Source organism: Rhyacophila brunnea, unplaced genomic scaffold (genome assembly GCF_057557595.1).
Source record: "Rhyacophila brunnea isolate RB1 unplaced genomic scaffold, BYU_Rbru_1.0 scaffold_3, whole genome shotgun sequence".
NCBI classification, from domain to species: Eukaryota; Metazoa; Arthropoda; class Insecta; order Trichoptera; family Rhyacophilidae; genus Rhyacophila; species Rhyacophila brunnea.
The window spans coordinates 9,915,189-9,942,560 of record NW_028232965.1 but is presented as its reverse complement, the minus strand read 5'-3'; the positions used below and the strand labels follow the sequence as shown (position 1 = coordinate 9,942,560).

General features: G+C 32.6%; 2 protein-coding genes across 3 annotated transcripts; one reads left to right on the top strand and one right to left on the bottom strand.

The window, feature by feature from the left end:
• Window positions 1–322: 322 nt before the first annotated feature.
• On the top strand, window positions 323–7,995 carry Gem2 (Gemin 2). The gene is made up of 4 exons (XM_085952572.1): window positions 323–591; window positions 6,898–7,216; window positions 7,600–7,699; window positions 7,791–7,995. Exons 1-4 carry the CDS (start codon window positions 400–402, stop codon window positions 7,912–7,914), a joined length of 735 nt encoding a protein of 244 aa, XP_085808698.1. The 5' UTR covers window positions 323–399; the 3' UTR covers window positions 7,915–7,995.
• LOC147067862 (cystathionine gamma-lyase-like) lies at window positions 7,928–26,863 on the bottom strand. 2 transcript variants are annotated; one of them, XM_085952569.1, is made up of 8 exons: window positions 26,762–26,863; window positions 20,221–20,383; window positions 17,416–17,612; window positions 16,420–16,510; window positions 11,550–11,817; window positions 10,072–10,224; window positions 8,780–8,954; window positions 7,928–8,238 (listed from the first exon to the last, which is right to left on the bottom strand). In XM_085952569.1, exons 2-8 carry the CDS (start codon window positions 20,371–20,373, stop codon window positions 8,088–8,090), a joined length of 1,188 nt encoding a protein of 395 aa, XP_085808695.1. In that variant the 5' UTR covers window positions 20,374–20,383; window positions 26,762–26,863; the 3' UTR covers window positions 7,928–8,087. The 2 variants fall into 2 exon arrangements, with proteins under 2 accessions (XP_085808695.1, XP_085808694.1); XM_085952568.1 differs by lacking the exon at window positions 26,762–26,863 and adding an exon at window positions 25,433–25,473.
• Between the last annotated feature and the right edge of the window lie 509 nt (window positions 26,864–27,372).

Here is a 27,372-nt window from a genome sequence, read left to right as displayed (position 1 = left end):
TATTCGCTGCAAATTCGCACTCAAGACGCAAGGCGGTCGCGCAAGCGTGCTCTGTCCCGTAAGCCAATACGAGCTTGATTGGCGAATAATTCGCTGCGAATATTCGCCGCGAATATTCGCTTTGGTTTGGGGGAGGCTTTATTTAAGTAAAATAATAATATAGAATATACATTTTCAATATAAATTGGATGTAAATGGTTACTAATTTGCATTTTATTACAACAAAAAAAACATATTTTGTAAACTACTTCATTCCTTCTTACTCACTGGCATAAAACATGTTTTTTTCAGTAGCCGTTTATCTGGGAAAGAAACATTATGTCATTTGAAAAAATTAAAATAAACTTTGTGCACCGATTTTTAATTGGGTTTTCTAATTTTATCTGATTGGCCCTCGCTATGGATTCCTTACATTCTCCGGCTTTTCATATAAATAATAACATATTAACTAGTGGGCCTTGTGAAAACCCCCAGAGTGGAGAAGAATACGTAAAGAATGTTATTTATGAGAGAAAAGAATGTTTAGATACAGTGACAGCCAACTACGATAGTAAATATCTGAATAGCAAACAAAATATATTTGCTGAAGAGGTAATAATTATCAAATATTTCATTAATACGTATACATTTTATGGTATTAGAAGCTTTTTATCGTTAATTTTCTCCTCAATTGTTTGGATATAGTGTCATAACAACTGAAGAATACGTTGTAACTATTTACGTGAACATCAAACTGATTAAAACCAGGTATGTTGTTTCCTCCACGTTTTTTTATTATGAAGTAAAAAATCTTTTTTATTTCCATCAACTATTTCATTAAAAGCAGTACATGCAGTGCTCCTTTTCATGAAAATTATAAATAGAATAAAGCAATGCTTATTTGTGACCGATTAAAATCTGTTTCTTGACTTGACCTTCAACTATCGTGAGGAAAGAATACATCGTTTCCCAGTTGGTTTATTTTCAGCTTTAGTCCCATTCTGAAATCTTATCCTCGCCCTATTACCCGCAGTCTAATGCTAATGCAATGAGGATCTACTGTCATTGAATTGTTCTGTTAAATACTGCATATTTACAGTTCTAATAAAATAAGTAAAAATATTTTATTAGTCATGAAGTTACTTAAAAATACCAACATAATTTTTAATTCCTTATACTGTTACTTAATTGTATAGTATTGCAATAGTTGAATAATATAATTAACACAAAGTTTATTTCTTATAATTATCACATCCATAAATAATGCTTTCTATAGACTTAATAATTCACGAATTATCTATTGTATATTTATTTATGAGGTGAATGTTAGGTTGATATGTTTTAAGTGAGTCTTAAAATTATCACCAGAATAACTTTCGATGATCTTGCATGGCTACAAGCAACACTGCCCATTAGATACAATGTTCTTGGTATCAGATTGACAGAGAAATTAGCTCTCCCAGCTTTCTTCATCTCGATTCACCCTGTCAATAGTCTTGTGACAACCATACTCTCAACGTTTAATTGACAAATCGAAAGCATTGTCCCACATCATGAATATGCCTGTGCTAGATAGGCCATTCATCTAAAATGAGTGGGACAATCAAATTATCAAAATTGGGAAAAAATCAACTGTTTCTTCTTTAAAACATCCTACAAAGACTGCCCGATTTATAACAAGTTTCACGGAATGAGTCTGATTTTTGGGTAAAAGCTCTTCAATCTCCTAGTCTTGGCACTCTTCTGATTGATGATACCATACGCTTTTTTGATACTCTTATCTTATATGCACCAATGTACAAGTGAAAGACCAGCTCATCGTATTGTGCCGGCTAGACGGCAGTGACTTGCCTGTGCGAGATAGTTGGTCCAAAAAATACGGAACAGTTTTCCCGTCCATACACACGGGCTTCCCGATACAAACCGGTTTGTGCAGGTAAGCTTGTGGTAAAGCATGAGTGTCTAGCCAGCGCTTATAGGTCATCACGGATTGAGCTATCAGAAAAGTGCTGGAAGATAGTCAGTTTTATGTTCCTAATTGTATTTAAGTTGTTATCTATTTTTATTGTTCTTATGTACAGGCGGACCTCGACTTTCGAACGTTCGACTTTCGCACAATTCGCTATTTCGCACATTTAAAAAAAAATGTTTTTTTTAAACATCACGCTGTGGGGTAAAGATATCCCCCTCTCGCTCACTCACAAGCAAGTGCATTTCTTGCATCACTTGCATCCTGCTCGCACCCGTCACTTTGATTGTGAGCTTGGTAGGATAGGTTTTGTCTTGCGCAGGAGCACGTGCAGGCTTGTTGTGTTGTGCGTTTTGCTAATTTGATTCATTCGAAATATTTCACCCTAAAGATTTATAAACAAGAGTGAGAAACAGAAAAAACTGTAGTGTTGATACGAACAAAGAGAAATCAAAGACTTATAAACTTCACACGACGTTCTGATTGCGGTGAATCTTTTGTTTCAATTGGACGTTCGTATGATACAAACAGGTCTACTACGATATGTTCAATTTTGAAAAATAACAATAAAATTAAGGAATACGTTCAAAATTGTGGAAATATATCTTTAAAGGTTGTTTCCAAAAGACACGGCATAGTTATGGATGAGATGGAAAAATATTTGTCATCATGGATCGACGACCAACATCAAAAAGATGTCCCTCTGAATATTTCAATTATTCAAGCGAAGGCTCTTAGTTTGCACAACGATTGGAAGGCTAGATTAAAAGAAGAGTCTAACACGATTTTTCAAGCAAGTAACGGTTGGTTTATATTAAATTCACTGGAGAATCGGCTGATGCGGATAAAGATGCTGCAAAAGAATTTATTTCCTCATTATCCAAAATTATTGAAGATGGAGAAAATTCCTCTAGCCAAATATTTAATGTAGATGACACAGGTTTATTTTGGAAAAAAATGCCTAGTCGTACATTCTTATCTAAGGAAGAATCAGTTGCCCCTGAGCATAAATCTTCTAAAAACCAATTGACATTGCTTCTTGGTGGAAACTTGGCTGGTGATTTAAAATTGATGCCAATGTTAATTTATCAACCAAAAAATCCCAGAGCATTGAAAGGGAAGGATAAAGAATTGCTTCCAGTAATCAAATAAAAAAGCCTGGGTTAATATTAAAAGATTGGTTCACTTTACATTTCGTGCCAGCAGTTAAGCAATATTGTAAAGTTAATAATTTACCATTTAAAATTTTTTATTTAAAATAAGAAAAAGAAGAGTGGCAAACAGTTAACTCTTAATAACTTTTTAAGGGAAACACCCACAAACCCCACTTAAACATGTCTCTTAAACATCTTATATTTACTTGATAAATAAATATTTCAAAATACACGCAATTTAATTTTTGTTTTTACTTCCCTCTACTTTCGAACATTCAACATTCGCACACCTTTTCAGGAACCAATTATGTGCGAAAGTCGAGGTCCTCCTGTATTGTGTATTTTATATAATTCTTTATGTATTTTTAACTTCTTTTTTGTTAATAAATATCTTTAAAAGTTATCTGGATGGAAACAAAAATCTTAATGAAGTGTTTTTTAATTTTTTTAAAGTACTTAACTCATTCGCTGCTGACTATATACTGAGATTTTAATTAGCACCTTTAAAATGCACATTAATTACATCGATCGGCAGCGTGGTCATTACGCGCATGTGCGTCTTCAGCGTCCAAAGTATTAAGTGACGAATTATTATATTTAGGTACACTTGCCGTGGTCTATGGTTTTCATAGTGAAAATTATGAATATATTGATTGCTAGTTTTTGTTATGGAAAAAATAATCAGAATTCTTTGTCTAATTAAATCTCAATTGACAAATGTTAAATGAAAAAACAACCATCAGTTATGAGGGGGCAATTAAAAGCAAGGACTTGAGTGCAAACATATCTTAAGAGTACAGTTTCTGGCACATTATCGGAGATAATTACTCTGTAATTCTAATTCCTCTAGATTAACTATTTTTTTAGTTTTTAAAATCACTCCAATTTTTATGTAGGTACCTGAAACATTTTTTTATAAATTTATAACTGGCTCCAAATACTGCTGTTGTTAAGACAAAATGATAAGTTTACAAAAAACTGCTTTAAAAGCATAAAAATGAGAGTAGATTTTTGCAAGTTTCCAGATAGCTAGGCTTATCTAAATATACAGGTTGTCATCATCGAGTGTTTGTAATATCTCTGATGCGATGAATTGTACATAGAAGGTATTACGGTCTTAATAAAATGAGACATTTGACATGGGACGCTTCTATAATAAATATTATTTTAATTTTGGTGGTATAAGTATAGAACATTGTGGATTTTGCTATATTCGACCCGAATTAGGATGGCATATTTGCAGTGTTCTTGAGCTGTGTGCTAATAATGAGATATTTTAAGAAAAAACAAGTTATTAACACACAGTGCCGTGAATTCATAATAAGACTATGTGATTGACTGATTTTATCGATGTTCGTCAAAGATACATAAATACAATGTTACGTATGTCAAAAGACAGGGACAGCATATCTGATTTAACTATCTGACTTCTTACGGCAGATAGACTATAATATAAATAAACCATAAATATTAAACAGAATATTTTACAAATCCACATTGGAGGTTTTAACAGCTCAGCGATGATATCAGTTTGTATGTTTAGTATAATATTTTATGCAGCGAACACTATATGAATAAAATTGATATGTGATGATTTTTATAAACAATTGTACAATCTGGAACTTCAGTGCGACATTCATATTTTGGCTGTCACACCAGCAGGCTTATTCTAACATATCACTTGACATCGAAAAAGAGCTAATTGTTATAAATATATCACATTTATCACTTAACGTATTCCGGCGGTTAATTATGTAAAAAAAGTTAACTGTCTGAACTGTCAAAAGTTGATATCTTTTAACTGCGACTCTGTTGAGTGTGCTAACGTGGGAATGAGACAGAGTACATTAATTTTACATATTGAGAACATATTTCGAAAAATAATTACGTCAACATCTCCGTGACCGGCTGAAATGACTGGCAAAATTGTAATTTATGTTGACTGTTTGAGGTTTAAAGTTTATTGAAAAAACTTCACGCATTTCAACGTTCAGGAACCGAAACCATATGACAGGACTAATAAAATTGTAGGTTATGTTGATATGTCAATACAAAATTCTTGTGTTCAGCCAGCGCCATCTTTAGTATAGTAATAGTCAGCTGTGGCTCGGCGCATTACCAATTAGATGGCGCTAGTTTGGCTTTATCCGCTCGTGTTCGGTCTTATCCGCTTGGGTTCAGCCGCACGAACATATCCGAATTTGACCGACATGTCTACCAAGAGTTGAAGATAGCTATTGCTAACCGTTTTATCACATATAGTGTAAAGAATTCCTAACATGCTAATTTTGACCAATGATAATAACAGAAACATGCTGAAGTGATAACTGTTATGAATAGACCTGCAGAGCACTGTTGGTATTGCAGAGGTGGGGAACTGGTGTTTAGTAATGATTTTTAGTTCCCCAGATCATTGTGATTATGTATTCTCCACTACAATTTTAGAGTGAATATGCTAGTGTTGTTTTCATAGTTATGGAGACATTACGATTAAGACAATAATCTGATGAAAATTTGAAACTAATGGAACTTTAATAAAATAATATATTTTGGTTTTTATTTTTGACTATAAAGCGGAGGGGTAACAAGAGTATGAGCTGATTGTAGGATATTTTGAATTTCAACATTGACTACAACAGTATCTCATTACATCAGACAATATTTCAACACTCCTTAGGTAAATGAAACATTCACAACAATTGATTGAACATATACTTACCTACCTGTTCAAAACTTCTAAACAAACTTGGTTGATGGTTTGATAACAACATCATGGTTCTACAAAATAAGTTTAAATGTCTATAGCCATTTCACCCTATAGTCCTGGAGATAAAGACAGAAAAAGCTATCGATGTTTAAATTTATTTCATAAAACATTGTGACTATTGCACTATTTAGAATGGTACTCTACCAATTATTGCTAACACAATAAACTTTATGAATGAATACTTACAATTTTCTATCTACGGATGGAAGTGAATCGTCCTTGTAACCTACAAATCATTTTATACAATTATTAAATAACACTACATCAGAATATTTTGTATAACCTTATAGAAATATAAATGTTTAAAACTTCATTCGCTTTTTCCTTTTGAAAGTGAACATTTTGAAAGTGTCGTCAGCTATCTAACAATGTAGTGTTTTTCAAAATTTTATTTTCCTCGTGTATATAATGTATACTTTATTGGTCTCGAGTACTAATTTCCAGAGATAGAAATGCAATTGAAACTGGGTCAGGAACCCTTGATTCCGAATCTTGAGGAACCAGAACAGCTTAAAAATGATGAGGTTCCAATGTTCTTTCATCATCATTCACTCATGCTGGAGCCAGTTATACCAAAATATAGTAATTTATATATTTTTATACTTTCCGATGTAATGTTTTAGAAAAGTTTTTTTTACTATTTTGGTTAATAGTCTACAAAATTGTGTCATTACCCTCCAATGGATAAAGATAACTTCAAAAAATATCATGGATACATTCTTTTATATAGGTATATTATGATTATATAAAATATCCACAATATACCTATAACTAGGTTGGTAGGTATATAGGTTTTTTAAACAACTCCGAACCGAATCTTGAAATCAGGGTTCTAATTTTTGACTTGATGGAACTGAAACTGAGCTGAACACCGGAATTGAATCTAATTTGATTTTTCCACTGGAACCGAACCTTTAAAAAATTTGGGGGGTTAGCTCTGCTACTTTCTTAGGATTATATGATACACTGAATTAAAATTTGAGCCATGAACAAAATGTCAAATAAATAATTATGATTTGTCATTTTAGTTGCCGATAACTTCAACTGCGCCCGAATTCCTCTTACCGACTAAGGAGTGGCAATGTTATCAAGAGTCAGATTTCTCCGATCTTCGGTGCCAAGTTTCAAGATTATATAAGACGAAAAATGTCTGGCGTCATTCTATCAAGCTACCGTCCATAAAAAACGAAAATTCGGAAACGTTATGGAGAAACTTTTTTAGAAAAAATCAACCTAATTTAGCATTAGTCTTCACTATGAATCAGTCAGTTTTAGAATTCATTTTGGATGTTTTAATTGACAGTCTTAATGAAATAAAGCCAGGAAAAGGCATCCAGGCAGACAGTGGTAAGTTAAAGGTTTTTGTTCATATATCAATAAAAAAATAAATCATCAACATTTTATTTATAGAATAGCTTCATCCGGGTGTATGCTTTTTGTGCCACAAACAATTACTTTAGTTCAGCAGTGTGGTAATAGTAATATTTCATAAATTGTAGGTAAACACTAAGTTAAGTGTATTCAATTGTTTGCATGATATTGTCAAATGATCTTAAAATTGTTCTTTTAAGATGCTTGTGTTGCGGTTTAAAAGATTATCAAATATAACATTTGAGAGCATGTGTAAAATAATGTAAAAATATATTGCAATATAAATAATGAGGGCTTCTATAATGTTGGCATTGGAAATAGGTAAGGAGTGCTTTGCAATTTACTGTGCATGTTTTCAGGAAAATGGCTCTATGCTGTCCTGGCATGTTTGAAACTACCCCTTGTACCAAACGCGTGCAGCTCATTGAGAGAATTAGCAAGAAAATGCAGTCAGATAAGGTTTGTTTTTTTTTTTTTGTGAATTTCATCCATATTCATTCCTTCATTGTTAAGTAATTCATCTTTAAAAATAAACTTTCAACTTTTCCAGGGCGAAATTGTCTCCAGAAGACAAGGGGATTATGAAAAAGACGGCGCCATTGAATTTATTTATCTGCCTCGTCGCCAGATACTTCAGGCAAGCCGACTTATCCGACAGACCCAATAAAAAATGAAACAAGAGAAAGCTGCCATTGACAAAACATATATTTTATGATAAATTTAAACATAATAAAATCGATATTGATCGCTATAAAGCCAATTGAATACTTATACACCCCCACCCATATAAAGTAGTATATTTAAAAATATAACATCTTTGCACTTGTAATAAATTCATTAGGTATTTTCAAGCGTTGGCAGCAACTTTGAGTGCCTGAGAGAGATCGTCAATCAAATCCTGAGTCTCTTCTAAGCCTACGGAGAGTCGAATCAGAGAATCCGAAATTCCCAATTCTAATCTTTGTTCGGCGGGCACGGATGCATGGGTCATAACAGATCTGTCAAAAAAGATAAAATTTAAAAACAAAAATATTCAGTAGGTATTTAGCTGACAAAAAAGTGGATGTAATTTTTTTTTATATATGCACATACATATCTCTTGACTTGACTCTTATTAAAAAGAGAAGTGCAAATATTTCCCAACATATACCACTTTATCACCATCAACAGCTAATCAATACAATAATCTGTTTTATTATTGATTTTTCATTTTATTAATTATTCCCACGAGGATTAGCAAAGTGCATGTTTTAATCCAGAGTTGAGCTCAATTGTTAGGTTGAATGGCTAACGTCCATTCCTCTGAATAAAATCCTATCAACATAACTTCCAGTTCAGAGCTCTACAAGCTTCGCTCAGGAACGAAAATAATATTTTATCATCAATCAATTATTTTTGTCACATAAATTACCACTTTCACTCTTTAAGTAGAGAATATGGGCCTACAATTTGTATTCTAGTTTCATTCATTTCAGTAGACCAAACGCCTTCTTGAATTAACTAATTTATATTAAAATAAAAGTATTGAATTGCCCTTACGGAAGTTCAGCAAGACTCTCGTAACCTCCAAGACTTTCAGCGAGGGTGAAAATTTGCAGTGCCTTCAAGAACGCCCTCGATTCTTTCATCCCGCCCTTAATGAAGAAGGTGAGCATGCCGGAATGACCGTAGCACTGCTTCTTGGCCAACTCATGTTGCGGGTGTGACGGCAACGCTGAGCAAGCATTTTACAATCACATTTAAAATAATTTATATTAAGAATTGAGCCCTCGGAAATAAGAAAGAGCATTATCGCGATAATAGTACTAATTTTCAACAAATCAGTTCAAATGACATGTCATATGTTTGGCTAGATACGAGTCAAAAATCATTTAATCTCAACAGATGGCACTAGAAATCTTATTGTGGCGACATAACATGTGTCACATTATTTGTGTACTTGTCATATCGTGTTTTATCGATCGATCGATCGTCTTAAAACGATCATTTCAAGATAATGCTACTTTTCCGAAGTGAGATTAATATTGTAACATGATATTTTTATCATGATTAGGTATTGATTTATTTACATTTGTTATTGATAAGAATAATCAAATGATCACCATGAAATAAAACAATATATTTTTTAACCATTAAATATTTTAGATTATTTAGATTTTCTGTTCGATAATGTAAAAATCCATAATATATTACGTACATAGGTAAATAAATTTTCATTTAATCTTATCTTTTTTGCATAATATATTCAAAGTAAAATGTAACAATATTGATTTTTATCAATTCCATTAAAAGTAAGCATATTATTTTCTAAATATATTATAAAGATTCGATTTATAGATTGAAAAGATTTATAGCAAAAGTGTACTTTGTAACGAACTCTATGCTAAATATAAATAATATGCTAAAATGTTAAATATAATGGAAACAATCTTCTGATTCAATATACCCTGATACATAGACTCACAATAATATTACATACATTCAAGAAAAAAATTAATTATAGATGTACCATCATAAATTGTCTGGTGTTCGAATTTAGAACTAAGCTCATCACAGTGTAAAAAGTATTGAATGATATTATGTCAAATGTTAGCATATGGCGCCCTCACCCAACGGGTGGATCTATAGCAAAAGGTGTAATATATGAAATAAGCATTTTTGGATAAAAGTAAATTAAAATTCTAATGGATTTAAATTTTGTACTATTCCATTTAGTACAAAACCCTTCCATAGTATTCCATAGTACAAAACTTAAATCCATTAGAATTCAAATTCCATCAAGTACCTTCGGTCAATAGTATTAATATTAAAAGTCAATTAGTTTTCTTCACCTGGATGTATGACCTTTTCAACCATTTTGTGATTCTCCATCCATTTGGCTACTTCTATCGATGACTTCATGTGGCAATTCATACGAATAGCGAGGGTTTTAAGACTTCGGTTCACTTGATAGCAGTCAAATGGTGCCGGGACAACCCCCATCGCTGTAAAAACAATAATTTATTCAAGAAATAAATTTTGTGCACGTACACACCCACGATGGCCGAGTGGCTTAAATGCCGGCCTATAGAGTCGAGGGTCCCAGGTTCGAATCCTGGGTCTGGCTAGTACACATATTGTTTTTCAATTTGTGTATGAGTCAGAGTATGGACCTAATAGGTTGAGCAAGTGGCTGACATCCATTTCTCGTAAAAACAAAAATCTGTCAATACAAACCTCCACTCTGTGGAGGCCCATATGATCCTATTAGGATCGGACATGGTCGAAAGAAAAAAAGAAAGATGTTTCAGATCTATCGCCGGGTCGTTTGATAAAGTATCAATTACTATGAAATCATTGTGGATAATGATGCATATGGAAATAATAAAATTAAATCATTACTAGGTTGCACATTGCATGTCATAAATAATATTCAACTAAATAATTGATATCATTCTCAACTCTAATACAATATTGTATAAACAAGTTTATAATACAAGTTATAAATAAAGAGACAGACGTAAAAAATAACTTAGAGTTCTGTATCTTTTCAGTTAATTTTTTTTATTCAAGACCGGATGTAGCAATTTCTTTATTGAAAATATGTACATCATTTCGTGAGAATTTTGAAGAATTCGTAGAAAAAATCTTACACTGAATGGGATTTGAACACACATCTTTGAATTATTAAGCTACCGATCTAAGAGCGCCTGTAAACATGCATGGATTTACTGTTAAATTAAACTATCGCGATAACTGTTTACATGCAAAAGTGTTGACTGCCTCGCCAATCTCATTTTTCAAGCGTAAGCGAGATGCGTTATTGTCATTGTACGGTGTTATTTGATAAGTTGTGAAAATTAGTAAACGTCAAAATACTCACGCTTCGTATTTTTCTTATATTTTTTCCGGCAGGTTCACCACTATCGTTCTATTGCGCAGACATGCAAGTTTCAACTATTGCATGAAAATTCAAAACCCGCCGAACTTTTTTGAACCATGCATGCAGTCTTTCACAATAATAAGTGTTTACACTTACATTTTCTTGTTATGGCCGCGATAATACGTACTGTCAGAAGGAAATCCATTCACAATTAACAGTAACATAGTAAACAGGCTATAAGTGCGTACAAATATTTTTATTAAATAGCTCAATTTGTTAAGATCCGGAGTGCGAAAGTGTATTCAAATTCCACTCTGTTCAAAAAAAAAAAAGTAAATTCCCTACCATTCACACTATATGAGCTTCAAAAGAAAGGAGGTTTTTTTAGTAAGTACTTGGTAATCAGATATGTTCAAAACTTGTGTATATGAATATAAAATATATTACCATTTTGTAAAAATCGCAATCTCTCGTGTAGATCATCTCTGTTTGTAATGGCAGCACCCATGATAACGTCTGAATGACCATTCATATATTTTGTGAGGGAATACATAACAATATCAGCACCTAGATCCAATGGTTTTTGAAAATATGATGTCAGGAAAGTATTGTCGACAACCATAAATATTTCAGGTCTACTTTTCAAAATGGCAGCAACTGCTGCAATGTCCACCAATTTCAGGAGAGGATTTGTCGGCGTCTCCAGCCACACCATCTGCAAATTATATTGATCATAACATGGGTCTATATTCTTAATTTACATATAAAAATACTTATTTAGTGGATAAGTATGAGGTGTCCAGTTCCAAAATTCTATATTTACATTTTTTTAGTAAATCATGTCATGAATCAGATCTAATATTTCAGATCAAAAGAATCAATCCATCAATTTATTTCATTCCCAAAACCAGTATTTAATTGCTATTTTCCTATTTAAAAATGTGTCCAGTTCCAAAATCCACTATATATTAATATGACCATAATGGTTAGATTGACATTTCCAAAAACCATCTTATTCTATAGGTACAGGTTGCGCAGTGGAAAGCTATTACAGTTCCAAAATCACCCATATTCAAACTCCCACAAACAAAACAACAAATTTTTATCATTGTGCAAAAATACTATTATCTTCCTATCGTCAAGTTTTTACTACTTACCTTTTAGCACAAGTAATTATAGTTAGTTACCGTTAAAAAATTAGCTACAGTGGAACTGTAATTATACATGTCCAGAATTAAAGTTTTCCTGCTATTTGGGTATAGTTTCTACAATCTAGTTTCATTTTAGTATATTTAATTTCCATCCTCTAATTTACGTCTGAAATATTCAAAATTCAATGTATTGAAATGAATTCGAGGTGTGTGTGGGTTTCTATTTATAGACATGTCCATGGTGCCCAAGATCAAGGTTACAACAATGGGATTGTTAAGTTTTTTGTTGTTTTTTTTACGCCCGCTCTAATAATAGCTCAGCAAAGAAAAACATTGTCGGTTCAAGACAAATGGAACATTCTCGTAAAGGTGAAGAAACATTGACATAGTATGCTCCAAACTAATTTGTATGATTTTAAGTTTACATTTTCCCTGTCTTGTCTCTGTGTTTGTCTGTCCCTTCAAAAATGTAAAATTGGGATTTTCCAGGTATTCCAAAATCTGCCTTTTGATTTTATTTAAATTCAATTAATGTCTAAACTAAAGTAGGGTGAACTTAGTTTTAGTTAGTGTTTTTAATTTAATAGATTCTGTAGGTATTGTTTTATTTATATGATAGTGTTTAAAAATACATAATGCTTTCAGTGATAAAAAGCACTCAAAATCGTTTTATGTAGTTTACTCAAAACCAGCAAAAGGTAATATGGCATATTTCAGAAGTGGACGCCTTATGAGGCCATAATATGTTATGTTATCAACTTTTGCAATAAATATACCATACTATTACCATTAACAATTTGTCAGTCTAAGTAACAATGTACTATATATTTTTTAGCTATGAAATAATATGCAGTGAATGCTAAAAGCTATTAATTTAACCTTTTAATGACACCCGCACACACAATAGAGAAATTATTTATGCATTTCCAGTATTATTGTAATGAGGTAACCTACTTAGAGTTTACATTGTGTGAATATTTTATTTATTTGTAGTGTAAACAGGAATTCAACAAACAAATGCAATACTTGTGATTGCTGACTGAAATTTACAGAAATCATCCAAAAGAAGATGCCACTCTTTATTAAATCTTATATTTGACCATGCACTGTATACGGTATACATCATGATAAACAGTGCACATGCTAGCTAGTGGTCTTCGTCGGTCAGTGTTATTATAATATTTGTTTCTATTTTTACCGTTTACCTAGGGCAACATCAATGATTATACTATCATCAGTCACCACCTCTATCTAAATCTTGGCAAACTTTCACGACTTAAACAATATAAAATTGTGTTATTAGTTGTAAATAGAGAGGTTGGACTATTTCATATTATGTAGTATGGTGTCACATAAATCTCATAGTGTGATTGGTATTCGGAGAAAAGTGAATATTCTGCATGTTGGCACATTCAAAGATGGCAGGAATAAACTATTGTTTACAATATGGCTATTGTCACCATCTTTCACAGCCTGTTTTGTCGTTTTATTATAATGTAGATACAACGTACATTTCTTTGTGATTTACTTGTAATTGTTCATCTAAATATTCAAAATAATGATGGTTCATTTTATAAAAAAAATGTTGGTGCAAGCCGTGTTTGTCTCGGTGAATCTATATAGCAAATAATTACAGCATTGACGTTTTTACATTGTTTACTTATAAATGATTTTTTCATGATTGTAAATCCATTTATATGTTTTAAGGTCGATGGAAAATAACTGCAGAATATTTATTAATGTAGGTATTAATGACCGATTGAGTGACTATAAAATTGTGTTGAAATGCTGTGACGTCCCTAGGCGATGTCGCCTTTGAGCAAATTCAAAATGACACCCTTACCATTTTTGGGCTCAAATTTTGTGTAAAAGTAATAGGTACTCGCAACATTTATTATTTATGCATGGCAATATTAAATGGGTAAATGCAATAATTTTTAAAAATCTATTATACCTACACATCCACAATTAATAATCTTAGCCAAGATATTACATCAGCACCCATGAAAGAAATCTCATTTCCATGAAATATACTCTCCAAAGTTGTAATAGTAATCTTTCTTTAATTTAATGCAGCTAAGTAACTTATCACCTGCCTACCTTTTCAGGACGACACTGTTGAAATGCTTGCAGCTTCCCTTTCATATATTTAGGCTACGTTTATATAGAGAGAAGGTTTTCTAAAACGTCTTTGGTCTTAATCTCTGTTAAATCTTATATTTCATCAAGCTCTGTCGTGTCCTCACAAAGAGTGATGGGTCTAACAGAAGACAAAAAATGACTTTATAAAACATTTACTTTTTTTTGTCTATCCAACTGGTATTTCATTATGCACATTGTATTATCATCTCATCATCACCCTGCCTTTTTGTTTCATCTTTGTGATTTATCGCTATTCACATCCCGGTTTTGATACATTAAAAATAGAATCAATTATTTTTTGATTTAAATTTTGGCTAAGCAAGTTAATTTTAGTGAGGTATTGTAAATGTAACCCCACGATGGCCACGCGGCTTAAGTGTCGTGGGTCTCAGGTCCGAATCCTGGGTCTGGCAAGTACACATTGTTTTTCAATTTGTGTATGAGTCAGAGAATGGACCTAATAGGTTGAGCAAGTGGCTGACATCCATATCTTGTAAAAACAAACCTACACTCTGTGGAGGCCCATATGATCCTATTAGGGTCAGACATGGTCGAAAGAAAGAATTGAAAATGTGCAGACAAAATTTAAAAAACAAACAACTTTGAGATAATTTTTATTAAGTAGGTATGTAAATTCACCTATTTTTGTTTTTAAATAAAATAAATATTACTTTTGTGTCATTTAAATTGATTTATATTACCCTAAATCCTGTAGAGCAGAGTTTCCTAATTAAATTTAGCTGAATAATAAAAATGATACGGATGATACTAATTATGGTATGAGATATTTTATTAACCGTTTCGCCGCGGAGCATTTAATTACCACATTTAACTTGCTAATTATATCTATTGGCCCCCTAATGAGGGCACAACAGCTGTGCCGTCAGCGGTCAATGAGTTTTAATATCATTAAATTTAATTAAAAATAATAAAATCGTCTATATCATTATTTAGACTGGAATCCTCTGCAGGTACTGCACTGCAAAAAAAAACGACTTTTCATTTCGTATCACTATTGATTATACGGACCCATGGGTCGCATAAGTTTGTTCCATGGATAGTAAAAAAAAACTCACCTGCTATTACGTCTATTATTAAAAATATAATTGGGTTACGTATTTTTGATTATTGTGTGTTGGTTAACCACATCCGATTTGGTAAATCGTTAATGGTTAAAAAAAAAAAAAACAGTAAATTGTGAACTATCATATTTTTAGTCTAAAAGTGAAATAATCCATGTGGAAAGTTTTATTTTTTACTTCTTTTAAGTGTGTTTTCTCAATCTAATAAAAATGGCTTGTTATGCTAATGTGACGGGGGGTCGCAGGTTACTTGGCATATACAAAAGAGGGTCGCGGCTGGTGGAAATCAGTGCTTCATATGACGAGTGCCGAGTACGAGTGGATTTGTTTAAAGATTCATAAAATTGCTAAAAATAGACAGAAACCCTTTAATTTTAACTCGCGGAACACCAGTTGTGTAACACTGCTGTAGAGCATCACACTGCTCTTAATCTTAGCGATAGGTGGGCCCGCAAAAACGAGTTTTTATCTATCAGTAATATTCTAATATTTCTTTCCATTTTTACCGTTTACCTGGGAAAACATCAATATTAGTCATCGTCTTCATGACACATTCAATATAAGATTGTGTGATTATTAGTTAAGTAATTTGTTGATTAAGAATGATTGCATGACTAATAATTTAGAACATTAATAGAAAAATTTAATACATATTATTTCAAGTCAAGGCTATACTAATTTTCAATACAATGAATGAAGTGAAAGGTTAAGTGTAACAATCATGTAACGCAGTGTAAATTTAACATAAAACTCTGTTGGCCATAGCAACTAGATTTGTATCAGTTATCTTTTGTCAGACTGAAAATATATTATGTTCATGTCAACTGAAGATTTATTTCATATACTATGAGTTTATAAAAAACTTGCTTATGGAATATAATTATTTTAAACAAAAAGTTATTGTTACATATTTAATGATATGAAAATTAATTAAACGCAAACCTTTGTTTTCGGTGTTAAAACCTTGGTAATATTTCTTGGTTCTTTCAAATCCACAAATGATATTTCAATACCCATTCTAGAAATAACTTTGCTGAAAAAAAAATATTATATTCATTATTGTTAAATACATGTTATGAATAAAATAATATTTATCAATAAAAGATCTGATAAAATGTGATACAATCAAGAAATAGGAATATTTTTGTAAAACTGATAATATATTCAGAACTTCGAGAAAATTCAATTTCATGAAATTGCATGAGTAACCAAATCTAATACATTCATAAATTTTTTTGATGATAAAAATATTTAGTGTGAGATTTATTCTTATATGAAATTGATTGGTATGTTACTCTTAAACATTTCAGTGAATGTTTGACGACTACCACACTTTCAGATCTCTCGAAGCTACTTTCTATTCTGCCCTCATAAAATGAATAGGTATCCTGACCTCACATATTCTGAAAATAACAGTTGTTTGGGAAGTTGATCTTATAAGCCAACCCGTAAACCGCTCGCCCATCGTAGGCTTCGAGAAATTTTGTGAGATCATGTAGTCGAGTCAATTCATTTTGTTTCAATTTTTCGGTCGAGTTGCGACCCCACCACCCCTCACTAAATACCTAATAAGCCGCAAGGCAAGTCTGCACATGTTATCTTTAAGTTCATTAGTATTTTTGCAAAAATGTTGTTTCGTTGAAGCAAAGATACAACTTAAATATTTAAATTTTAAGCCGTGAGTGCCTTTTAAATCTCCACTCCATAAAAATAAATAAGCTCTTTTCTCTTGGTAATTTCTTGTGCATATCGTGTGATTAAGAGATAAATGACTTTGAAATTTCTAACTACCTACTCTGAGACTGCATCAAATATTTACAAAGGTATCATTATTTTTTCATTTGAAAATCTCTTTTCATTATGAAAATAAAGATAATATATAAACAGATGCTCTTACATAATAATATAAAGCAATAATAAAAATAAGTCATAGCCTACCTGAAGAGCCTGTTGGTACCACCATACATATCATCACCGCAAACAATGTGGTCTCCATGGCTTAACAAAGATGCGATACATGTGGTAGCACCTAATCCAGACGAGAAGCATAAACCATGTTTACCGTTATCTAATGAAGCCAAACATTCCTCCAAGACATTTCGAGTCGGGTTTCCTGACCTACCGTATTCGAAACCCTGAAAAGAATAACATTATTTAATGACAGTTTTTTTAACATCATAGATTATTTTTATCATACAAAACAGTAAAAGTTACGATAATGTGATTCACATAATATTATGTGAATGTTTTGAATTTTAGATAAAAATATACGTCATTTGGAAGGAGGATAATAATTAAAACTGATAATCATTATCAAGTGAACTACTCTATTTATTTTTTATAAAAAAAATCAGAAATTTGTTATTAATCATGATGTTTTCAAACACAATGTATGGTGCAGTAATTCCCAACATTTTTTATAACCCTTGAAACATTTTATAAAATCTCAAGGAACCCTACCCGGCTGACACAATATGTTTCAGAGGGTTAATAAAATTGAAAAATAGATGTGTAAAGCGGTAGGTAGCGGTATGCCTACGTGCAAAACAAATTATTTTAATGATAAAAATATCCATTATGAAGTACCTAGGGGCCGGGCCGTCCATATATAACATCATGCTCTAAGATGGGGGAGGGGGCTGATAAAAGGTGATGATTTGTGACGGAGGGGGGTCAGAGAAAATGTGACGTCACAAAGTCAATAACATGTATATCGTCGATCGTGGATTTAAGGATAAATATTAAAAAAAAAAAAACCATCTTTTCTTAACATTAGGCGAGAGTGTCAAAATATGACGTAATATACACACGGTGGTAAAAGGTTATGGGAGGGTGGGGTTAAAAAAAATCTTCAATAGATACATGCAAAGACTAACACACATAACAATAAATAATATAGCTATAAATAAATCCTGTATTGTATGTGACTACTTAATGTCAGTGTGAAAATTTTAAATGCTTTAATAAAAACAGAAGGAACAGTGCATAGTAGGCGGTGATGTTCTTTACAGACAACTAAATTTTTCAATATTTTTTATTCCTTCAATCCTTGTTCCAAACAATAACTATGACACGATAGCTGACCAAGGTAAACTTTCAAAATGTTTCATTTGTTTATAAATAGGTCACGTTAAAGCTTTTTTTATTTTAACAAAAATGTTTATGTTGATACTCATGAACATGGCTCACGGACTTGGTTGGGAATCTTTGGTATAGCGCAACGTCAGAATGATTTAATAAAAATATACAAAAGCTCGGTAAGTACGAGGGTGGGTCAATAAGTCCTTAGAAAAGCCAACAGGTGGCGCGACTAGTACTGTAAGCGGTTTGTTTTCATGCAGCGGCACTACCGATTCAGTATGCTGCGAAGTTTCAATCAGATTGGTCGGGTTGTTGTGTGTTTCTCGTACATTTAAAAAAAAAAAATTGCTTGTTTACAAAAATGGAGAAAATTGAGTTTAGAGCTGTTATTAAACATTTTAATATAAAAGGGTTAACAGCAAAGGAAATAAAAAATGAGTTGGATTTAGTTCACGGCACATCTGCTCCTTCACTTGCAACTATTTATAACTGGTTAAATGAATTTAAACGTGGTCGTACATCAACAAAGGATGAACCACGCTCAGGACGTCCTGTAGAGGTGACTATACCAGAAATGATCAATAAAATCCACGATATGGTGTTAAGTGACAGAAGATTAAAGTTGAGTGAGATAATTGAGGTTACAGGGATCTCAAAAGGTAGCGTCATTTCTATTTTACATGGCAAATTGGGCATGAAAAAAATTTCTGCAAGATGGGTGCCGCGTTTGCTCACAGTCGACAATAAACGCAATAGGGTGGTGGCCTCTAAAGCCCTGTTGTCGCTCATGCAACGCAATCCGGATGAATTTTTTCGTCGCTTTGTGACTGTAGATGAAACATGGATACACCACTATACTCCCGAGACGAAAGAACAGTCAAAGCAGTGGATTGCGAAAGGCGAATCATGTCCAAAGAAGGCGAAAACCGTAAAATCAGCTGGTAAGGTTATGGCTACTGTATTTTGGGATGCACGTGGAATTATTTTCGTTGACTATTTGGAAAAAGGAAAAACAATAACAGGGGATTATTATGCATCTTTATTGGACCAGTTAAAAAACAAAATTGAAGAAAAACGGCCTCATTTAAATAGGAAAAAAATCCTCTTTCATCAGGACAGTGCCCGTGTTCACACATGTTTACGATCAATGGCTAAAATTGAAGAATTGAAGTTCGAATTGGTCGACCACCCACCGTATTCGCCAGATTTAGCCCCCAGTGACTTTTTCCTTTTCCCAAACTTAAAAAAATGGCTAAGTGGACAACGTTTTTTTTCAAATGAAGAAGTCATCGATCGGACAAATGCTTATTTTGAGGACCTTCCGAAAACTTATTTTTCTGGCGGTTTAAAAAAAATTGAGAAACGTCTAACCAAGTGTATTGAGCTCCAAGGAGATTATGTTGAGAAATAAAAAAAAATTACAAAAATAAAAACTGTTTTAATGCTTTTTTCTAAGGAATTATTGACCCACCCTCGTATCATAATGTGACATAAAATTGTTATATTTATAACAGTACTTACCACTAAACAAGACTGGTAATCGGATAAGATGAGTTGACCTAATTATCAACATTATAACAATACCAAAGAATTATTTTGCATACAAATTTTACTGGAAGATGGAAAGAGTAATTTTTTAATATTATGTATCTAATGATTTACCCTATGTTCAGTAGGAGCATCTTGTTTAAATGTTGTTGATGTAACAATAGGTGGGACGACACAGGCTGACTTCCAGTTATATGGATCTTGGCCAACGTGAATTGCCTTGGTGGCAAATCCAGGAACTTGTTTCATGAATCCATATTCAGCCATTCTAAACCAGCTGGAAAAATAACATTAAACATTGATTATGAACAACAATTAGAAAATAAGAATCAGGCAGACCGTAAATGGCCAATGTTTAACATTTGGAAATATGTTCTAATTTACCTTATTTTTAAATAAAACCTTTGTAAAAAATTCGATGGAAATCCTTAGATAATCATAACTGTACCTGAAAGCCAGACTACTTTAAGTCCAAAAAGAAAACTTTTGGGGAGAACCAAATTCGAGATTTTTCATGACCTTAATACTTTGAACGCTGAAGACGCACATGCGCGTAATGACCAGGCGGCCGATCGATGTAATTAACGTGCATTTTAAAGGTGCTAATTAAAAAATCATTATATAATCAGCAGCGAATGAGTTAATGTACCGTGTTGTATCTTTATTGATTTTAGAATTTCGGGTTTCTGTTGTGAATTGACTCAAATTGTTAATTGGGCATAACACAGGATATTTACAGTTTTACATAAAAAAAACTTATATATTATGTATACTTATATTAATTTTATGATTATTGTTTTACTATTTTTATTGTTTACTTATAGCGGCTGTATGGATTTACTGGCACCAATAGTGTGTAAATTAAGCTTGTTTGATCCACGCATGTAATCTTGCACGATAATGCGTGCTTACATGTGCATTTTCTTGTTATGGCCGTGATGATATGTATTAACTATGTTCCCACCCCCACCCGTCATGAATGTACAGCCATGAATATGAACAGCCGCCTTCCATTACTCTATAAACATGTCTGAAAGAAGTGATTTTAAGGGTTCATTCCGTTCCGAGACATAGCCGCATGGGACTGATGCTACAACCATGCACAGTAGTGCTTAAAGAAGGAAGTTAAGAAACGTATTGTGTAAATTGAACTTTTTTGATTCACGCATGCAATCTTGCAACTTTCACGATAATACATGTTTACATATTGTGCATTTTCTTGTTATGGCCGCGATAATACGTAGGTACTGTCAGCAGTAAATCCATGCATGTGTAAACAGGGTATTATAAATTATGTTAATTCTATATGTAAGCTATACTATCGTGCTATACTTCTTATAAACATTAATATTAATAATAAAGTGATACAAAGTTGTAATTAGAATTGTAGTGAAGTGTTTGTCTTTATAATAACACCATGGCTTTCTATCAAGTATATCAATACCTATATCAATTAGTATTAACAGTGAAAAATAATACATACATTGTAAATTAATTGGTAAAATAAAAAGATAGTGGTAAGTAAGATAAGCTACAAATGTTCTTAGACAAAATCACAATGTTATCGTTATCACATCGTAAAAGTATTACAATATTAGTCAATATTATGATTGAATACGTGTACTAATTAAGGCGCTAAGTACCAAAATAATAAAAACTGACATTTTTATAGAAAAATGTTCTACATACCAACGCCAATAACTTCAACTATAGTCTAAGTGCCTCGAGCAAGTCAAAAAAATACAGAAAAATAATTAACCCTGTCGACGTTGTAAGTCCGTTGGCGTGTTTTATTTATAATGGTGTAAGTAGCACTGCAGTGGTCAACGGCATTCAATATAAAATAGCTGACGGTGGTGTGTTGACACTTGCGAGTTCTTAATACCTAAAATTATAGAAGCTGCCGTGATTGCTTCATACTGTAAAACTACATTTTTCAAAAGGTCTGCTTCATGAAATTTTACTGCAATGACTCGGTATTTTGTAACTATAGGCAATACTACTTTTTGGTACTTAGAGCCTTATTTAATACACGTATTCAATCATGATGGTGCATAGTGAGATAATGAGTTATTCGTTAAACTTTTTTGATTGTTGCAGTGATATCATCTATATATATAAAACAAAGTCGGGTTAGTTACACCATTTATAACTCAAGAACGGCTGGACCGATTTTTATAATCTTTGATTTGTTGGATTTGTCTCCGCCCCGAATAGCAGAATAACTATTAAAACATTGGATAAATCACGGAAAAAATAAATTATGAAGAAAATTAATTTTCTCATACATTTTGTATGGAAAGGCTTTTGACTGACATCGATGAATTTGAACGATGAAAACCTCGCGCATTCGAAAATAAAAGAAAATCACAAAAAATTTAAATCCGTATACAACGCCATCTCTGATACATGACAGAAACAATAAAGAAGAAACAAACAAACAAAAGAAAGAATGATAGTCGAAATGTCTAACTGTCAATGGTGTAGTGTGCCCAACATTTCGTGCTTCATGTCAACAGCTCAATTTGCTTGAAAACGATACTCATTGGGATATGACAATCGCTGAAGCAATTGTTTCTGCATCTCCAAATCAGATAAGCACATTTTTTGATATCATTATTACGACATGCTTCCCATCGAATACACCTGAACTGTGGAACAAGTAAAAGGATGACATGTCAGAAGACATTTTACATCGAATTTGTGTCAGTTCAGCGAATCCCGATCTCAAGGTGAATGAGGAGATACATAACCAGGCTTTGTTTTTGATCGAATACATGTGTTACCTCATGTGCGGCAGTTTTTTAGTCAAGTTAGGAATGCCAACGCCACATCGTGGAATGAACGACGCTTTCAATCGAGAATTGGAACGTGATCGTGAATATGATCGAGATGCATTGAACCAATCAGTTCGAACGAATGTACCACTGTTGAACCCTCAACAGAAGGAAGTGTACGATACGTTAATGAAGGCAATTGATGATGGAAATGGTGGCTTATTTTTCCTCGACGCGCCCGATGGAACTGGGAAGACATTCCTCATGTCATTGATTTTGGCTACTGTTCGTGCGAGATCCGAAAATGCTGTAGCAGTTGCTTCTTCTGGGATAGCGACCACGTTGTTAGAAGGATGCTGAACGCCTCATTCAACGTTGAAATTGCCGACTGAAAAACCGACATGCAACATTGCGAAATACTCAGCAATGGCCAAAGTTTTGTTAGCAAGTAAAATCAACACCTGGGATGAATGCACAATGGCGCACAAACGCGCATTGAAAGCACTCAATTGAACTATGAAAGATCTGCGCAATGACTCAAGAAGTTTTGGAGGCGCAATGATTCTACTATCTGGCGATTTTCGCTAAACACTACCAGTCATTCCAAGATCGACCGCTGCTGATGAAATAAATGCTTGCCTCAAATCATCAACTCTGTGGTGCTATGTGAAGACACTTCAGCTGACGACAAACATGCGAGTTGCATTGCTAAACGATCCATCTGCCGAAGATTTCTCCAATCAATTGCTGACTATCGGTAACGGCCGTGTTCCTGTCGATGAATCGAGCGGATTGATTTCGTTTCCGCTGAATTTTTCCAATTTCGTCTCAACTAAGGACGAAATCATCAACAAAGTGTTACCGAACATCATTGCTAATCACAAACATGACAATTGGTTGAGTGAACGAGCATTCTTGCGGTAAAGAACAAAGATGTGGATCACTTAAACTTCACAATTCAAAATCAAATCGTTGGTCCACTGCATTCCTTCAAATCTATCGACTGTATAACAAACGAAGACGAAGCAACCAACTATCCAACTGAATTTTGAAACTCATTGGATCTGCCTGGCTTGCCACCGCACAATTAACGACTGAAGGTTGGCTCGGTAGTCATCATTGAATTGAAATTGAATTACAATATGTGAACTTACCAGACCCAGGATTCGAACATGGGACCCTCGACACTATATACCGGTGCTTAATCCACGTGGTCATCGTCATGTACAGTGTGTACAGTTCAATATAATTAAAATACTTTTCATTTTGATTTGATTTTTGCACATTTATTGAATTTATTCATTTTAACTTAATAAAAAACTGAATTTAATTCAGCTAATAAGTTAACACAAGATTATTGATTCTGAGGCGGTACGAAGTTTGCCGGATCAGCTAGTCTACATAAAGATGAAAACTGTGTGCGAAAAGAAAAAGGTGTTAAGCCTAAAATTACTACTATTCAGGAGACCCAAAAGAAGTTTATTTTTGAACCGTTTTGTATGGAAACTCCAATGTTTCTGTGTGGAATTTAGTAATTTAGATGTGTTGATTCGACTCATCCTTTTTCTCATTTGTGCATATATGTATTATGATAATACATTTGGCATATTTAACTCATTTTTTGATTTTTAAGACTTAATGCTCTTTTACTTTCGTTCACAGAAAATAGTCAAAAATCATCAATCAACCAAACTTTACCTGCTTTCCTATAAACAAGACCTGTCGGTTGCATCTTTCCTGAGGACATTTATCGTTTTATCGAGTGGTAGGGTGTGAAACAAATTGAGAACTTCTGCTTGCCATAAATTATTTTCAAAATATTATCTATGAAATTCAAAAATATAAGTATCTAAATTTTCAATCATACTACCTCTATCCCTAACAGAAAAATTAATTTTATTCGAAAATATAATATTGTCTTCTAAGACGAAAATTATTTTCAATGTTACCTACATAGAAACCTATTTATTAATTTCGTGCGAGTTAAATGGGGGGGGGGGGCGAGTATAATACGTTCAGGAAATCCTGACCTACCGTTAATAACTGTAGTTTCATAATCTATTCTACTTCATATTATTCATATAATAATAGCGTTTTTGCAGTAATACATAAATAAGCTATTCATTTTTTAAATCCAAAAGTTTTATTCATTACTTACCTACCTACTTATAGAAGTCGTAAAGCGCTTTTTTGGTAGGTACCTAATGATACTCGAAGGTTATTAATATTATTCAGTGTTGATTATTCCAAGAATATGACACAATAAAATGAGATTTAAGTTAAGCATGTTTTTTCCTTAAAATTAAAATTCAGTAGGTATGTACCTAACTACAAAATGCAACCGTCACTATGACAGCTAACATTGTAGGCATGTCATTCATTATCACTCATTACAAAATAATGACTAAAATTACACTGCAATATCTCGCGTGACATTATTTTTTGAATAATAAATCAAAATATTCACTCCAACTATGTGCCGCGGCAAAATATTTAAAAATCTAGGTGAACTATCATTCAGAATTCTACAAAATCTTGCATTTTCTAACCTTTCTTTTTGAACCGGTCTTCTGTCTTCCCAGTGAAGAGTAGGTAGGTAACTTTTATTGACACTGACACGAGTTAAGTGGAGTAGTATTTTCGGCGACGTGTATGTATGCCTATTTTTATATCAGCATAGGTATTTACACATTAATTTGTATTCAAGTTGGTATAATTGAAACGCCATTATTAATATTGTCTGAATGAAATATTAATACCCAATCAATGTATTCATTTAATTAGGTACCTAATACCAAATGACATTATACATGTGTGAATGTTTATGTCTCTTTTTAAATTTATTTTATTGTAAGTAGGTAGGTACCTATATTAGTTGAAAATGTCCCGCTGAGCTGGACGAAACCGAAAAGTGGAATCAGTACGATAAAATTTGAGTTTTATTTAAACTAATAATACCTACAATGAATTTAAAAGTGATTAGTTATTATTACTTACCTATTGTTAATTAATTTACAGCCTGTTTTGACCCAGGATATCAATTCGGGTATAATACCAATGGGACACAAAAATAAGAGAAGCGTTTTACTTTTTGGTTGTGGCTGTGGCTGTAAGAAGGTACAATTTTCTAGTGTGGAGAAATATGGGATAAACTTGAATACATCTTAAAGAATATGTTATTTTCAATAGTTATCACGACATGCATTGAAGTTTGTCATGTAAACGAAACCCACATAAAATATTGATAATATTTGAGGATATGGGAATTTCTACTTCTTGCGTTTTATGGTCTGAAACGAAAACTAGCTTCAAAGTCTCATTCGCATAAATTTCTTAATAATATTAATATTATGTTCTGCGTGTGTACCACTGTAACATTATGATGTTAGATAGACCCTTTTTAAATAATTATCGGATAGGCATTATCAATAAACAAGTTTGTCTATTATACAATAAATGACTTAAAATACCTAGTAAAAACTGATTATATTATTTATTAAGTTTGTAAAGGTTGATTAAATAAGTGCGCCTTTATAAATTTCTCCCTACGCGGGAAATTTGCACAATGCGAAATTAACTGCATTTTTATATAAATTCCTCGATATCGAATCTACAGAAAATAAAACTGTACTACAGATTAAAAATAAACTATTATTCCAATAAGCACAGTAAAAATTCTGTAGCCGTATTGAAATGATTAATTATATTTTACGTGAATTAGGGGTTCGTATAAATTATTCAAATTAAAACGGTGTTTCTCAATTTACGAAATAATGACTGAACTTGTAATCCAATTTAATCATAAGAGTCAAATATGATTTTTACCTTTTAATAATTTTATCATTATGCAATTTATAATAATATATATGTATACGCACCTCAAACTCTAAAGTTTAGTAGAAATTTAACTTCCTAGTTAGGCGAACAATTGAAGAATGTCTCCAATAAATCGACTGCCAACACTAAAATATCTACTGATATGCTACTGATACGATATAAAAATATAATCGGTACCTACCGTTGGTTTAAAATCGCGCCATTTTATAAAACGACAAAAAAATGTATTAAGTGTTTGTTATCAATAATATTTTTTTTACAGATTTCTGTTTCAGTAGTTATTTGTTAATTTAATTAAAAATAGACGTCGCTAACTGTCCGAAGAGTCGTAATAAATATTTTGTTGAGGTATTATAAATTATCGAAGAAATTAATTGATTCATAACGAAAAAAATTAAATTGCTTTTTTTTTATGTTGCGTATTATTTATTATGTTGCGTATTATTTATTACGATAATACTTATTGACAGAGTTTTATTTTTATATAACAAAAGTTCTGGTTTACCGACCGTGAATTTTATAATCAATGATTCACATTTTGTATAATAGATGTCTTTGCGATATGTCTGCAGTGCTGCCAGTATTGGGGTCGGCATCGATTTTACAGTATTGTCTGCAATCCAACGATAACTCACATTAATTATATTTTATC

Bases quoted from the DNA above. Each gene is read 5' to 3' on its own strand.
- Gem2 (XM_085952572.1), top strand. From the start codon at position 400: ATGGATTCCTTACATTCTCCGGCTTTTCATATAAATAATAACATATTA. The intron at 592-6,897 runs GTAATAATTATC...TTGTCATTTTAG, and splicing joins AAAATATATTTGCTGAAGAG to TTGCCGATAACTTCAACTGC. The intron at 7,217-7,599 runs GTAAGTTAAAGG...GCATGTTTTCAG, and splicing joins AGGCATCCAGGCAGACAGTG to GAAAATGGCTCTATGCTGTC.
- LOC147067862 (XM_085952569.1), bottom strand. From the start codon at position 20,373: ATGGCTGAATATGGATTCATGAAACAAGTTCCTGGATTTGCCACCAAG. The intron at 16,511-17,415 runs GTAGGCTATGAC...TTTTTTTTTCAG, and splicing joins GGTACCAACAGGCTCTTCAG to CAAAGTTATTTCTAGAATGG. The intron at 8,239-8,779 runs GTAAGGGCAATT...CTTTTTTGACAG, and splicing joins GAGAGTCTTGCTGAACTTCC to ATCTGTTATGACCCATGCAT.